This window comes from Octodon degus, unplaced genomic scaffold (assembly GCF_000260255.1).
Source record: "Octodon degus isolate 3935 unplaced genomic scaffold, OctDeg1.0 scaffold00052, whole genome shotgun sequence".
NCBI lineage: Eukaryota > Metazoa > Chordata > Mammalia > Rodentia > Octodontidae > Octodon > Octodon degus.
Genome location: NW_004524628.1, coordinates 1,556,121 through 1,570,668, shown reverse-complemented (window position 1 = coordinate 1,570,668; position 14,548 = coordinate 1,556,121). Strand labels below are relative to the sequence as shown.

The 14,548-nt window shown below is 44.3% G+C and overlaps 1 protein-coding gene across 1 annotated transcript in view; it reads left to right on the top strand.

Moving 5' to 3' along the window:
* The window catches only part of Polr1b (RNA polymerase I subunit B), a 36,965-nt gene that overhangs the window by 4,865 nt on the left and 17,552 nt on the right, over positions 1-14,548 (top strand). Inside the window, exons 4-10 of the mRNA XM_023717362.1 lie at positions 2,198-2,330; positions 4,168-4,304; positions 5,422-5,645; positions 6,339-6,510; positions 9,005-9,176; positions 9,800-10,081; positions 12,690-12,823. Of these exons, the coding sequence (XP_023573130.1) occupies positions 2,198-2,330; positions 4,168-4,304; positions 5,422-5,645; positions 6,339-6,510; positions 9,005-9,176; positions 9,800-10,081; positions 12,690-12,823 (1,254 nt within the window). The remainder of the gene's footprint in view (positions 1-2,197; positions 2,331-4,167; positions 4,305-5,421; positions 5,646-6,338; positions 6,511-9,004; positions 9,177-9,799; positions 10,082-12,689; positions 12,824-14,548) is intronic.

Below are 14,548 nucleotides of genomic sequence, written 5' to 3'. Positions count from 1 at the left end.
TGTCCTCAAGGAAAATAAAGCCCCTTTCCCTTTCGCCTTCTGCCTGTTTCTGTGCTGTGCCAGGTGCCTAAAACAAACCTAGCGATTAGCAAGGTTGTGGGTGGACTGCGCATACACTTTACTGTCCTTTTAAGGAGTGTCCTTTGGCATTATTGGTATCATTGTGTTGCTTGCTAAACATAAGGGATTTGCAACAAATTTCTTAGAGAAAACATGCCTTGAAAAATGGAAGCCATTTATTTAATAGTATGAATTGTGTTTCAGGCTATTCCCTCCTTTGAGTTTGCTTTCCAAGATGAGCGGATCTCTCTTACCATTGTGGATGCTGTCATCAGTCCCCCCACCGTTCCCAAAGGGACCATCTGCAAAGAGCTCAGTGTTTATCCGGCCGAATGCCGAGGCCGGAAGAGTACCTACCGGGGGAGGCTGACGGTGAGTATTAGTGGCATCGTGTGGCTCTTCGCATGTTTCTGCCAAAGAAGTTTTATGCCGGACTTTTGCTTTCTCAGTGCTGTTGTCTTCTGAATCTGCAACATGAGATTTAATTATAATTTTCTCTTTTTCTCACTGAGAGCTTTCCTTTGTCTTCACAGATTCAGGTATTTATTTTTTTCTCCTATTTCACGTAGGTTGATATCAGCTGGTCAGTGAATGGAATTTCAAAAGGAATCATTAAGCAGTTTCTTGGCCACGTTCCCATCATGGTGAAGTCCAGGCTTTGCAACTTGTACAACCTTCCTCCAAAAGCACTCATTGAGCACCACGAGGAGGCTGAGGTGACCGCCGGGGCTGGGCTGTGTGACGCTAGTGAAGGCCTGTCTTGGGAATGTATAGACAGGACCTTCTCCAGGGGAGCACGTTTTCTGTCTCTGCTCCAGGCTCCAATTTCTAGATAAGTGGGGCATTAACATCCTGTCTGAACGCTGTGGAAGGCTCTAGGTGACTGTGAGCTACATCAGTATGAAAAGGCCCTATGGTTAGTGAATATTCTTGTTCGGAGGAAGAACTAGGAGGTTTGCCCCTACTTTTCTGAACTGTTTTTAAAAGCTGTCTTAACCTGCAAAGTAGTGTTTATAGGGATGCCTGCTTGAACTACAGTAAGGGTGTGCCCGCATGCTTGGTGACTGATACACTGTCCTCATCATTTCTTTTAACTGTCTCGGGTGGCCCAGCTGTGTGGAGTTGAAGTAATCCCAACATCTGCTCTGCCTGTAGTAAGGGCACTGCGTTGTATGCTGGGAAGGAGGAGAAAAAGAAGCCTTGTGGGCTCGGGGAGATCGCTTAGTGGCATAAGCACTTACCTGGCAAGTGCGGGGTCCTGAGTTTGACCCCCAGTACGAAAAAATATGGTGGAAAGAGGGTTTCTGATGTCAGCTCTTGGTCTGCTGTCCAGCTTGTCCACTTGCCAATTTTGTTGCTTTGGAAAGTTTAATCTCCTGAGCCTCAGTTTCCTCTACTGAAAATGGATATAATAGCTTCCTATTCATTATTGTGAGGGTTAACTATTAATTAAAGCAGCTAGCATGTGTTTGTTTAGTGGTAGCTTTTTATTGCAGAAGTATGTATTTTTTTCTTTTGGAGACAGGGTCTCACTGTGCAGTTCAGGCTGGCCTGGAGTTCACTTTTTAGCTCAAGCAGGTCTCGAACTCACAGTGTTCCTCCTGCCCAGCCTTCTGAGTGCTGGGATTACAGGTGTGCACCACCATGCCTGGTAGAATTGATATTGACCGGAGCTATTGAAAGTCTTTTCTTGAAAATATTTTCAAGAACATAGCTAACCATGTTTCTAGTTTCCAGTTTTCATACAACCAGCTTTGTTTTACGTATTTGGTAAACCATATGGAAGCAAAATGGTCCCATTCTTCTCTTTAGACATCTCTTTGGAGTTGTGTTTTTGGTTTTTTTTTTATTATTATTATTTGAAGATTGCAGTCATTTTAGGAGAACAGAAAGACCAGTTAGGTTGTACCTGTCTGGTAGAGGCCGGTGCCCCGTTTTCTTTTCGTGCTGTCTCCCTCAGACCTTTCTGACATCCTCAAGAAGACTGCTGCTCTTGCATCTTTACTCTTTTCAGAGTCCCCAGCTCCTTTCACCAGTGTATTCCCTTCTGAGTGGTCCACCCATTTTGAAAAAAGGTTCTTGCTTACAGTCAGTCATGTGCCTGTGTTTAACAAGTTATAATTTATCTCTTTGGCAGGAAATGGGAGGATATTTTATAATCAATGGCATTGAAAAGGTCATCCGAATGCTAATTATGCCTCGGAGGAATTTCCCCATTGCGTTGGTAAGACCAAAGTGGAAAAGCAGAGGGCCTGGCTATACTCAGTTTGGTAAGTTTAGTGATCATTGGAATGTTCTTTTACAAAAGCTTAAATTTTTTTTTTTTTAAAGAGTAAGTGCATCAGAACTGGGCATGGTGACACATACCTATAATCCCAGCACTGGGGAGGTTGAGGCAGGAGGATCATTGTGAGTTCGAGCCTATCTTGGGCTATAAAGTGAGTTCAAAGCCAGCCTGAACTGCATAGCGAGACCCTGTCTGAAAAAGAAAAGAAAAAGGCAAAGATACATATTTCCCAGATGTGGTAGTGTATACACCTGTAATCCCAGCAATTTAGAGACCTACAGACCGAGGCAGAAAGATCATTGTGAATTCAAAGCCAGCAAGTGCTACATGCTGAGTTCAAAGCCAGCCTGACCTACATAGTGAGACCGTGTCTCAGAAAACTAAATACAAAAAATAATGCTAATAAAAAAATTTAAAATGAGACTGGGCATGGTTGCTTTGGGAGGCTGAAAACAGGAGGATCACTACGAGTTCAATCTGTGTAGTAAGACCTTGTACTAATTACATTAAAAAAAAAAAAATTTAGGGGCTGGGGAGAATAAGAATATAGCTCAGTAGAGTAAGTGCCTGCCTGGCAAGCACAGGGTCCTGAGTTCAATCCCCAGTACCGCAAAAAAAAAAAAAAAAAAAAAAAAAAAAAAAATTAAAAGGTACATCTTTATAGATATCTTTAACATTTTTCTCTTATATAATTTTTATTTTGCTATTAGTTATTTGGGTTAAGATTCATACTGAAAAATTCTTAAGGGAGGTAGAGGAAGAAATGGAGAGATTGATCAAAGGGAACAAATTTTAGTTATGAGTTAAGTTATAGTATAGTTACTATAGTTGATATTGTTTTGTTTATTTGACATTTAGTAAGGCAGATTTTAAATGTTCTGACTCCAGCAGGTGAGTGTTTGTACGCACACAGATGGTAACTGGGGTGGTGACTGATGTTTTAGGTAATTTAATTATGGTAATCATTACACGCTGTACGGAAACTCCTCAGTTCATGGCATCATACACTGACAAAGCCGTCCTTAGCTGGAAATACATTCATTGAAGTGCACTTAATGTACTGAGCATATGGTGTGGCCTAACCTACCTTAAACACGCGCAGAGCACTTAGATTGGTCCATAGTCAGGCGTAATGAGCTAACACTCTGATTGTTGTCACATTATATCATTTAGAAAAATGGTGTCTCAAGCCAGGCATGGTGGTGCCTAACTTTAATCCCAGCGCAATGGGAGGCTGAGTCAGGAGGATCCAGGTTCAAGCCCATCCTAGGCAACTTAATGATGCTGTCTCAAAATTAAAAACAAAATGCCACGAATGTCGCTCAGTGCCAAAGCCCAGAGTATCATCCCGTCTTTCAAAATAAACTTTTGGTCTTTGAGCTTGCCAGCATGTCTAGGCGTTTATTCGCTGGTTTGAGTTGATGTAACACATCGTAGCAGTCTTTGCCTGAAGCTGAGATAACCTAAAACTCTGGAGTTCTGCTTTCCTTATTAGCGTTGTTGGGTCAAGCCACCGCGTCTTGATCAGACGCCACCAAGTGGTAGGGACAGCCCTGCGCTGTGGGTGCCTGGAATATGCAGTACTGTGCAAGACATGGACACGGTGCTGGAGGGAGCCTCGGAAGCCCAGATAGAGGCGTGGCTTCGGTTACTTGATAGCAGATGTCACAACCTGGGGACATACTTGCTTCCCAGGGTGCATTTTTTATTAAGCATAGTGATTTAGCTTTAATTATGTCTAAGAATAATATAATTCAGAAAAATATAACAGTTGAAGCATCTGCCGTATTACAAGCTTATGATTTTTGTTTGTTCAATAGGGATCTCCATCCACTGCGTGAGGGGAGAGCATTCTGCTGTCAATATGAACCTTCACTACTTGGAAAATGGCACCGTTATGTTAAACTTCATTTACCGGAAGGAACTGTTTTTTCTTCCTTTGGGGTTTGCACTTAAGGTATGACTCAGCGAATGCATTTCTTTCTTTCTTTTTTAAAATTTTATGTATTTATTTGGTACACAGTCTCGCTACACAGTTCAGACTTGTAGTGATTCTCCTGTTTCAGCCTCCTCAGTGCTGGGATTACAGGCGAGCGCCACCACTCCTGGTTTCAGGGCAGCACAGTGAGCTGGAGTTCTCGGGCCAGCACTGCATGTAGTGGCGGGGATTGAACCCAGGTCTTTTTTGTTTGCCAGGCAGGCACTTAGGCCGCGGAGCTATCTCCCCAGCCCCTCCATTTCTTTTGTCGTGAGAGGATTCCCTGGGGGTTATATCCTGTGTACCCTGGATCGGTTCTTTTGTTTAAGAGCATGTTCTTCCAGTTAGCTACTGCTCCGCAACACATCGCTCCAAGACTCAGCAGCTTCCAGCATCAGTGAACATTCCTCTGAGTTCCCGTGGCTCGGGGCCTTGAGCATGGATGGCCTGGCTGGGTCTCAGGAAGTCGCGATGAGATGTCAGTAGGCACTGTGATCACTTTAAAGATTTTTTGGGGGCAGGGGAGGGTACCAAGGATAGAACTCAGGACCTGGCGCTTGCCAGGCAGGGTTTATGCTGCTTAGCTACCCCTGGGCCACCTTAAAGGTTTGGCCAGGGCTGGAGGGTCTGCTTCCCAGCGGTTTGCTCACTTGGCTGGTGAGTCGGTGCTGGCTCTGATCAGGCCCAGCTCCTCTCAGCCACGTTCCCTTGCGTGCGCCATAGCAGGCTTTGTGCCATCAAGAGCTCTGAAGTTCACCACCACTGCTCTAGACAGCAGCCAAGAGAGCAAGGCAGGAGCCAAAGTGTCCTTCGCAGCCCATCCTGGAGAGGCTCTTCTCCTGTCTCGATGATTTTCTTGGTCATGCAAACAAACCCCAACTGAGTGTGGCTCCCCAGGACTGTCTCGCTACATGGGTATCTCATGAGGAAATCTTTGTTTTGGAGAGTTCAATTCAGCAGTAGTGTGGAGCTTTGTTTTTGTTTTTTTGTTTTTTTTTTTTTTTGAGTATTAAAAATATTAGAGGAGAGAATTGTAACTAAGTATTTTAGTCATTGGTGAATGATTTACAAAACTTTTTTTTTTTTTTTTTTTTAGGCACTGGTCAGCTTTTCTGATTATCAGATTTTTCAGGAGCTCATCAAGGGAAAAGAGGAAGACTCTTTCTTTAGGAACTCTGTTTCTCAGATGCTAAGGATTGTGATGGAAGAGGGCTGTTCCACACAGAAGCAGGTCCTTAACTACCTGGGCGAGTGCTTCAGAGTGAAGCTCAGCCTTCCTGACTGGTACTCGAATGAGCAAGCTTCGGAGTTCCTGTTTAAGTACGCGTCTTGGCCTGAGTGGGGGGTGGGGGTGGGAGCTTGGGGAGGGATGTCGTGGACTGCAGTGCCTGCTCAGGAGTCATCAGAGTGGCCCTGGGGCAGAATTCTGGTCCTGGCCAGTTAGAACCAGCTTTCTCTCGATGGCTAGCCTTACTCTTCTCTCTTCTTACCATGACTTTCTTCCCTTTTTCTTGTACTTTTTATTTTGAGATAATTACTCATTTGGACATTGCTGAGCAGTGTCACATAGTACTTTAGACACCTAGTCATTAGTGTAGCTCGTCATTTACTTAGTGGCTTTGGCTGCACATAGATAGGCACTTTTCTTTTTGTCATAGGCACCATGTTGCCTTGTTCCCCCACAGTGGGACTTTGTGACATGGAAAGGAGCCTGGCTGGAGGCCAGTGCCATCCACTGTGAAGCTACACAGCGCATACTGGCCGCCTGAGCCATGGCCAGGGCAGCTGTATTCGTATTTCAATTAATCACATGGCCACATTGGCCAGCATAGCTCTAGACTTCGTAATGGTCTTTGGTCCTTTGGCTAATGTTGCTGGTAAAGATGAAGAGTGTCTTTTTTTTGTAGTAAGAACTTTTTATTTTAAAGTAAATGTGAACCAGGTCCTCGGTCAGTAGGACTTTAAATGGGGTTAGCAACTGATATGTTTCAAGCTTCTTCCTCTGTTTTACAGCCAGTGCATCTGCATCCACCTGAAATCCAATACTGAGAAATTTTACCTGCTTTGTTTTATGACCCGGAAGCTCTTTGCTTTAGCTAAAGGAGAGTGTATGGAGGAGAATCCTGATAGCTTAGTGAATCAAGAAATCCTCACTCCTGGTCAGCTGTTCCTCATGTTTCTGAAGGTAGATGCGTGCTGCTTCCCCCTGTACCATCTGTCTCCTGGAGTAGTGTGGCCACAGCTCGCCCCCCTGTGTTCGGCATGTTTATCATGTGTGGTTGTGGCATTTTGCATAGCCTGTGTAACCATAAGGGACTGGATAAAAAATCCTAGCTTACACCCGGTGCAGTAATTTAATATTTTTATTTTTGGTGCTAGGAATGAACCCAGGGTCTTTGCATTGAGCTATCATCACCAGCCCTTTTTTATTTAATTTTTAAATTTTGAGATAGGGTCTCACCAGGTTACCTGGGCTGGGCTCTTGCCTGAGTCTCCCAGAGTGCTGGGGTTTCAGGTATGTGCAACTATGCCTACATGTTTAAAATTTTAAGATAGCCTCAAGGTAACAGCAAATCCTGGTCATAACATCAATAATAAATAGCCCATATGCTAAAATTTATAGCATTTATTTGCAGTCAGCACTTTCTTAGCCATTCACAGACCTGGGCAGAGCAGTGAAACTTTCTGGTCTGATTCATGCATGTTCCTACGTGAGGTCAAACAAGGTCACATTGGCTTTCTTCAGCTATTGTATACAAGCAAGGGTCCCTTTTGACTTAGCATTATATTTTTCTCCCACCATTTTGCGTTTTTTTGCCATTTAAACGACCCCCAAGCACAGCGCTGGAGTGTTGCCTAGGGTTTCCAAATGCAGAACGCTGTTCTTTCCCTGAGTGCAGTATAGGGAGCAGCACTGTATGTCAAATCAGGTTCCTTTGAGCAGAATCACATGAAACAGCGTGTTACATATTGATCGGTTGTCGAGCAATCTGAGCAGGGACTTGCAGAACTGAGCCCTGTGTTCCCCTAGGAGCGATGGCTCAGTCCTCACTAAGTTGGTGTTTACAGTGACAGCATAGAACATGACCCCTGGGAGCTGTGAGAACTGACTGCACTGGCGCACGGATCGTGCAGAGGCGCTAGCCGGCTGTACCAGTGATTTCATAAGGACATTGAAGGCTGCAGGCATGTTATATTTTGCACATGATCTCCAAAAGACTTACTCTAAGAGGTCATGTAGTTGGACAGGGATGGAGAGGACTAAAGCCTTTACAAATCTAATTTCCTGGGCTGGTGAGATGGCTCAGTGGTCTAAAGCGCCTACTTAGAACAAGCTTAGCAAAAACAAAGGGACCGCAGTTCAATCCCCCAGCACCACATGCCAGCCAGCCTCGCCCCCGGTGGGCTGAGCTGGCCACACAAATAAATAAATAAATAAATAAATAAATAAATAAAAATTTAAAAAAAAAAAATCTAATTTCCTGTCTAGTCATTGTTATTTAAATTCTCCCTAAAAGGTAAGATTTTTGTTTTGTTGTTTCTATCTGCTCTGTCCATAAAATTTAAATTGAGAAATTTCAATACAAATTCAAGTTGGGCAGCAAAGGTATCTGTAGTGTTTCCCATAAAGGCCAGCGTGCATCTCCCAGCTCTGCCCTTGCACTGAAGCATGAGGGCCGTGGTGCCACCCCGTTAGGAGTGTGTCTTCAAGAGTAAGCCATTAAGGTGCTTGCTCTGTGTTGGCAACAGGGAAACTGTGAAAAAGGAAACCGCTTGAGGGAGAGTCCATTGCTTAAGAGTATCTCAGTTCCTGACCTTTCACCAACCATATTTAAGCTCCCCAATCTGAATTTGAGACATGAAGACAGTCTTCAGAATGTAATGCGACAGTGACAGAAAATGGATCTCACACTACTTTTGCCATTTCACTGAACGTTGGCGGAAGGCACGTGACATCTGGTGCGATCAAGTGATTGTACTGGGGCTATCACACTGCTGTCCCTTGTGTTCTTCACTGGCAGATAATGAAGAAGCAGCTCACTCTGTCTGTGGCATCTCCCCCTTCTGCCATAGGCCTGGGAGACCACAGCAGCAGTCCCTGTAGTGTTCTCAGGAAGAAAGCAACCTAGAGCTCAAAGTGTCCACGCCAGATTCAACCATGACTGCTGACCAACCAGTGAGAGAGCCTGGCACTATGGATAGGAGCCAGGGGCACTGCTGAGCATCCTAAATTCATGTAGTGCTGCCCCTCACACAAAGAACTCTCCAGCCTCCATGTTCACACTGCTGAATTACGAAGCCATGACTCACAGTAGTTTGTGTCTTGTGTTTTAAATAATGCCTGGTCTCATGCAGAACATAGTACACGTGCCTGTGATCCCAGCACTCTAGGAGGCCGAGGAAGGAAGATTGGAAGTTTTGAGCCCAGCCTAGGCAATTCAGCGAGATCCTGTCTCAAAATACAAAGTAGAAAGATGCTGGGGATGTGAGTCAGTGCACATGTTCAACTCATAATGAAAAAGACAAAGAAATACCCGGCCTCTAGTAGTGCACTGAAAAGTTGTTTCCCAGTATGCACATCAAGTGTATGAGTGGTCCACTGTTACGGATTGTACAGATTATGTGAGTAAATGTGCAACTTGTGGCAGTTAAAACATTGATAAAATTTTTCTTTTCAGGAGAAAATGGAAGCTTGGTTAGTGTCTGTCAAAATAGCATTAGATAAGAGGGCTCAGAAGACCAACGTGTCCATGAACACCGAAAACTTGATGAAGATTTTTAGCATGGGAGGAGACCTGACAAGGCCTTTTGAATATCTTCTTGCTACTGGGAATTTGCGTTCAAAAACAGGTAAAATTTAATAGGCTTTGCCTCATAATATTTTGCAGGTTATTTGCATAATGTAGATTTGTGTGTCACCATGGGAAACCGCCCCCTTCATGTTATAGTTTGATAAATGTCTGTTGGCCTATGTGACTTAAATCTAATTCTAATGACCAAATACACTTCTTTGCCTCCAGGAACACTACAGACCATTTAGGTGTCTGAGGAAGGCTTACTAGCGGAAGGTCTGCAAAGGTCGTTATGCATAGCCATCCCCAAGCTATGTGAATGATCTGCGAAGCTTAAAAAGTAGTAGTTGGGATACAGGGAGAAAAAAAAAAACACCTTTTTTTCTTTATTTTTTAATATATGTTCTACTGACACAGATTCTTTTGTTAGTTTGCTAACAGATGCTTGTACAGAGGACGAAGAGTGGTAGGACGTAGGCTGCCAGTTGGAGTGAATACAGTAAACCTGAGGGTTTAAGAATTATTTTCTGTAAACTTCCCGTTCGTCAGAACTCACAGAGTCACCGTGTAGTAACCCAGTTTGTGATCTCTAGAGTGCGCTGAGGTTTTGGCAGTTCCAAAGCCCGAGAAGTGAACTTCTTAAAAGTTGACCTGTTACTGAATGACTTTTGTTTTATTAAGGTCTTGGCTTCATGCAGGATTCTGGACTCTGTGTTGTGGCCGACAAGCTGAACTTCATTCGCTACCTCTCCCACTTCCGCTGTGTGCACAGAGGAGGTGATTTTGCCAAGATGAGGACCACCACGGTGCGCAGGCTGCTGCCAGAGTCCTGGGGCTTCCTCTGTCCTGTGAACACCCCGGACGGGGCACCCTGTGGTCTGATGAACCACCTAACTGCCATCTGTGAGGTCGTCACGCAGTTTGCATACACAACAGCTATCCCAGCCTTGCTCTGCAGCTTGGGTAAGTGGCACTCACCCGTAGGCAGCCCTCTCTGGTTTTCTGGGTTTAAGAGCAGCAAACCATGGAGTCACGTTCTTGTGGGGATTCGTTAGAGAATTCTTACAAGAATTCTTTTTCACTGTGTAGGAGCTGGGCTATTTTCAGTAGATCAGGAGCAATTAATGGTAAAAATTTAGAAGTTATTGTGCGACCTCTTGTATACCCTTGCATCTCTTAAGTAGACACAGGGCCTGAGTTCAATCCCCAGTTCTGCCAAAAAAAGAAAAAAGAAAAGTTGGTTTGCAGAAAGATGGTTCATTTTTTTTATCCTGGGAACTGAACTCAGGACCTTGCGCTTGCCAGCCAGGCACTGTGCTGCTGAGCTATGTCCCTGGCCCCAGGAAGACAGTTGAAAAGGAGATTGTCTGGTACAATGGTTCCTCTGTTCACAAGCTTGATTCTCTGAATGATTTTTGCCTCAGACAAATCAAATTTTCCCATAAGGTCAACACTGAACCTGATCATTGAATTTGACTTTGTTCTCATCCAACTCAGTTTGCAACCAGAATCATGGAAAGAAGTTTCATGAACTGAGGAACCGCTGTACAGCCTGATGTCATAGGTCTTTCCTCTTGGTAGCCTTGCAACTGTCTCTGCTTTGACTAGGGAGCTGTCCTACTATTCTTGTAGATTGTAGTTACCTTCACTGGTAAAGAGATCAGCCTTTGGGTGTTTTATCATCTTCTCACGCTAGAGTTCTGCTGCTGTTATTTACAAAGCAGAAGTGTGCTGGGCCTTGGTAGTGTGTGGGTGTGGTCTCCAGTAGAATTGAGGTTTATATAGTGTAACTTCCAGTTTGTAGGGTTGAGGTGGTAGATATCCTCAGACAGCCAGAAAGTCAGGGATGAAGAAATTTCTGTTAAAGAGCCAGGGAGGGGCCGGGGAGATGGCTCAGTGGAATAAGTGCTTCTCTGGCAAGCACAAGGGCCTGAGTTCAATCCCCGGTTCTGCCAAAAAAAAAAAAAAAAGAGCCAAGGAGATAGTTCAGGAGAATAAGCGCTTGCCTGGCAAGTGTAGGGTCCTGAATTCAATCCCCGGTACAGCAATAAATAAATAAATAAATAAAATTAAAACAAAAAAATTCTGCTTAAAAGTATTTCTCCCAGTTAGAGAATGACCTTCGAGAAGGGAGCCTCAGAACGTAACTGAGAAATAATCGACATTCAGAAGATATAATCAATGTAATTTCTCTCTTTGTGCTGCAAGGAAAACTAGTTTTGGCACACCACTGCCTTGCTTTTAGGAACATCATCAGACCACTTCAGCACTGATAGGTTTTTCAGAGGCGCAATAAAGAGATAGGAAAGATAAAAGAAGCCTTTATTAACTCCAAAGACATGAAGAGGACAGACAGCAGATGGGTCAGGTGGATCCTCTGACCTGAGACAAAGGAAGCTGAGGTTTTTAAGGACTTCTACTAGGGGTGGAGTTTGAGGGGATGTTTAGAAATATCTGAGGAGGGGCTGGTGAGATGGCTCAGTGGTCTAAAGCACCTACTTAGAACAAGCTTAGCAAAGCACAGGAACCGCGGTTCAATCCCCCAGCACCACATGCCAGCCAGCCCTGCCCCCTGGTGGGCTGAGCTGGCCACACACACACACACACACACACACACACATAAATAAAATTTTTAAAAAATTTAAAAAAGAAATATCTGAGGAGCTGATTGGGGTCTTCCCTGAGGTGGTGGGAAAGGTGAAAGGAAATTGCACCCTGGACTGGGTTGGAGAAGAGGGGAAGTATTTTAAGGACTTCAGCCATGTTAGATGACCACCATAGTAATTCAGCAACTCATAGTAGGGCCAGAGCCTATCAAACATGACAGTTGGGGGCCATCTTTTATTTTGGTACTGGGGCTTGAACTCAGGACCTTGAGTTTTCCAGGCAGCCCCTATGCCATTGAGCTATCTCCCAGGCCTGGGGGCCATCTTAAAATCCCCAGCAAAAATGCAAAAAGAAAAAAAAAAGGGCCAGAGAGATGGCTCAGTAGAATAAGCGCTTGCCTCGCAAGGGAAAGGTCCTGAGTTCAATCCCTGGTTCTGCCCAAAAAAATGCAAAAAGCTTGTAGCATTGATCAGACCTTGAGAAGGACACTTACAGACAGAGTAAGAGCAGAGACAAGAAGCAAAACATGTGTATTGGTGACTCACTTTTTGCCCCAGGATGCTGAAAGAGCCCACAGTATTAGGATTTAAAAAAAAAAATGTAGCAAGTGGATAAATTTGCAAATAGGGGATCTGCAAATGAGGATCAACTAGAATTAGATTTTTTTTTTTTTTTTTTTTTTTTGAAAAAGCTGCCACATTTGAATGGTTCAGAGATCAGAATACAAGACGGTGTACAGCAGAAAGCCTCCCTTACACTCTGTCCCCAGTTAGTCCATTCACAGCAGGCAGGTCATTTCTCTTTGTCCTTACTTGAGTGATTTTTACTCATGCAAACAATATGGAAATATACTTGCTTTAAAGATAGGACAGTTAGGGGTCCATTGATGGATAAGTCCACCTAGAGGACCAGGAAGTGTTTCCTGCAGCACCTGATCGACCATTCTCCTTGTTTCCTGCACCAGGGGTCACACCTGTTGATGGAGCGCCACATCGACCATACAGTGAGTGCTACCCTGTCCTGCTGGATGGCGTTGTGCTGGGCTGGGTGGACAAGGAGCTCGCCCCTGGCATCGCAGATTCGCTCCGTCGTTTTAAGGTAATCTCCAGCCTTTGCAGTTGACATATCCCTTGACCTTCTCTTTTAGTCTTTTTCTGGTTGATGAGGCAGCCCCATGGCAATCTGAGGGAATCCATGTCAGGGCTGCGTTAAAGCTCATTCCAGAGGTGCCTGTGCTGTGGCAGAATCTTGCCTTATCCATTGGAGTCAGCGGCAGACCTGTTGTGCTCATGCGTTTTTCAGTAGTTCCACTAGAGCGCCAGCAGTTGCTGTGTAGACCACCGCTTACTTTAGGTTTGTGTGTTATTTTCTCTTGCTGTGATTCTGGGCATCATTTCAGAAAGCACATGATGTTGGTTTGTCGTGTGGCGATGTTAACTTTAATCTCTTTAAGGTTCTTTTCTTTCGGTTATTGACTGTACAGTCACTGTTTTTCTCTGTGCTAAGTAATTTGTGGAAAAATGGGCCAAGTGAAAGATCTTTTCCTCCTCTAATTTCTACCCGTTAGTCCACTAGTTCTTTGCTGAGTTCTCACTATTCCATTTATTCTCTCCTGAGTTAATTATTACTGTGGTGGTTGCTAAATGTTTTCTGCTCTGCCATTTCTGCTTGGTGAGGACTCCCCCACTTACTCTTTTGCATCAGCATAGATTTATAGATGCTTGTTTTTAATCTCATCTGTTACTATCTTTATGCAGGGAAGGGTTTGAGACAGGGTCGCACTGTGTGGTCCAGGCTGGCCTTGAACTCGAGATGATTCTTCTGCTTCAGCCTCCAGAGTGCTGGGCTGATGGGTTTGTCGCCATGCCCAGCTGTTGCTATCATTTATACTGATGCTCATATTGTACCAGATTTGGTCAGTGGACTGGTTCCTGCTTTATTTTTATGGCAAATGTGCATAACACAGTTTACCACTTGGCACACTTCAGCGTGAGGCCAAGTGCGTGCTTGCTGCGCAGCCGTTGCCTGCATGTCACCAGATCTTCATCACCTCCTTCCGCAGCTCTGTGCCCGTTGAACAGCGCGTGTACTTTCATCTTGCCTCGCTTCTGCCCGGTGCTCTGCTTCCTGTCTGTGAACTTGACTGTTGTGACTGACTTATTTCCCGCTGCAGTGTCCTCAGGGGTCATCAGGTCGAGCACATGTCATGGCATGTGTGAGAACTGCCAATTCCATCTCCATGGTGCAGCTGTACCTCCGAGTTTCTCTGCTCATCCGTCGCTGACCGTGAGCTGCTTCTAGGTTCTGGCCATCGTGCTGCCATGAACGCTGGATCACAGATGCCTCCTGAGTCCTGCTTTCAGTGCCTTTGGGTTATATATCTACAAGTGGGATGGCTGGATCATACAGGGATCTTGTATTTAATTTTTTTTATACGTTGCAGAAAATCTTTTTCCTAAGCTGTATTAGTATGGTGTGTTACTTCCATGATAATAATGATGAATAAGGAAGCTTACGTTGTGGAGTAGATCCTGCTTGGTCTTAGGTACTTCTTTTTTTCCCATAATTTTGTTGAGAAACAAATAGCAATGAGACAATTTCAAACCAAATTGGTAGGACAGTTTCTATAATTAACACATTGCATACATTCTTCCTAGTGGTTATTTGCTGTACAAGATGCAGACATGATAACACCATTAGAACAAATCCCTGTGTTCATTAATAATTTTTTTTTTAATTTTATTTATTTATTTATTTTTGTGTGTGTGGCCAGCTCAGCCCACCAGGGGGCGGGGCTGGCTGGCATGTGGTGCTGGGGGATTG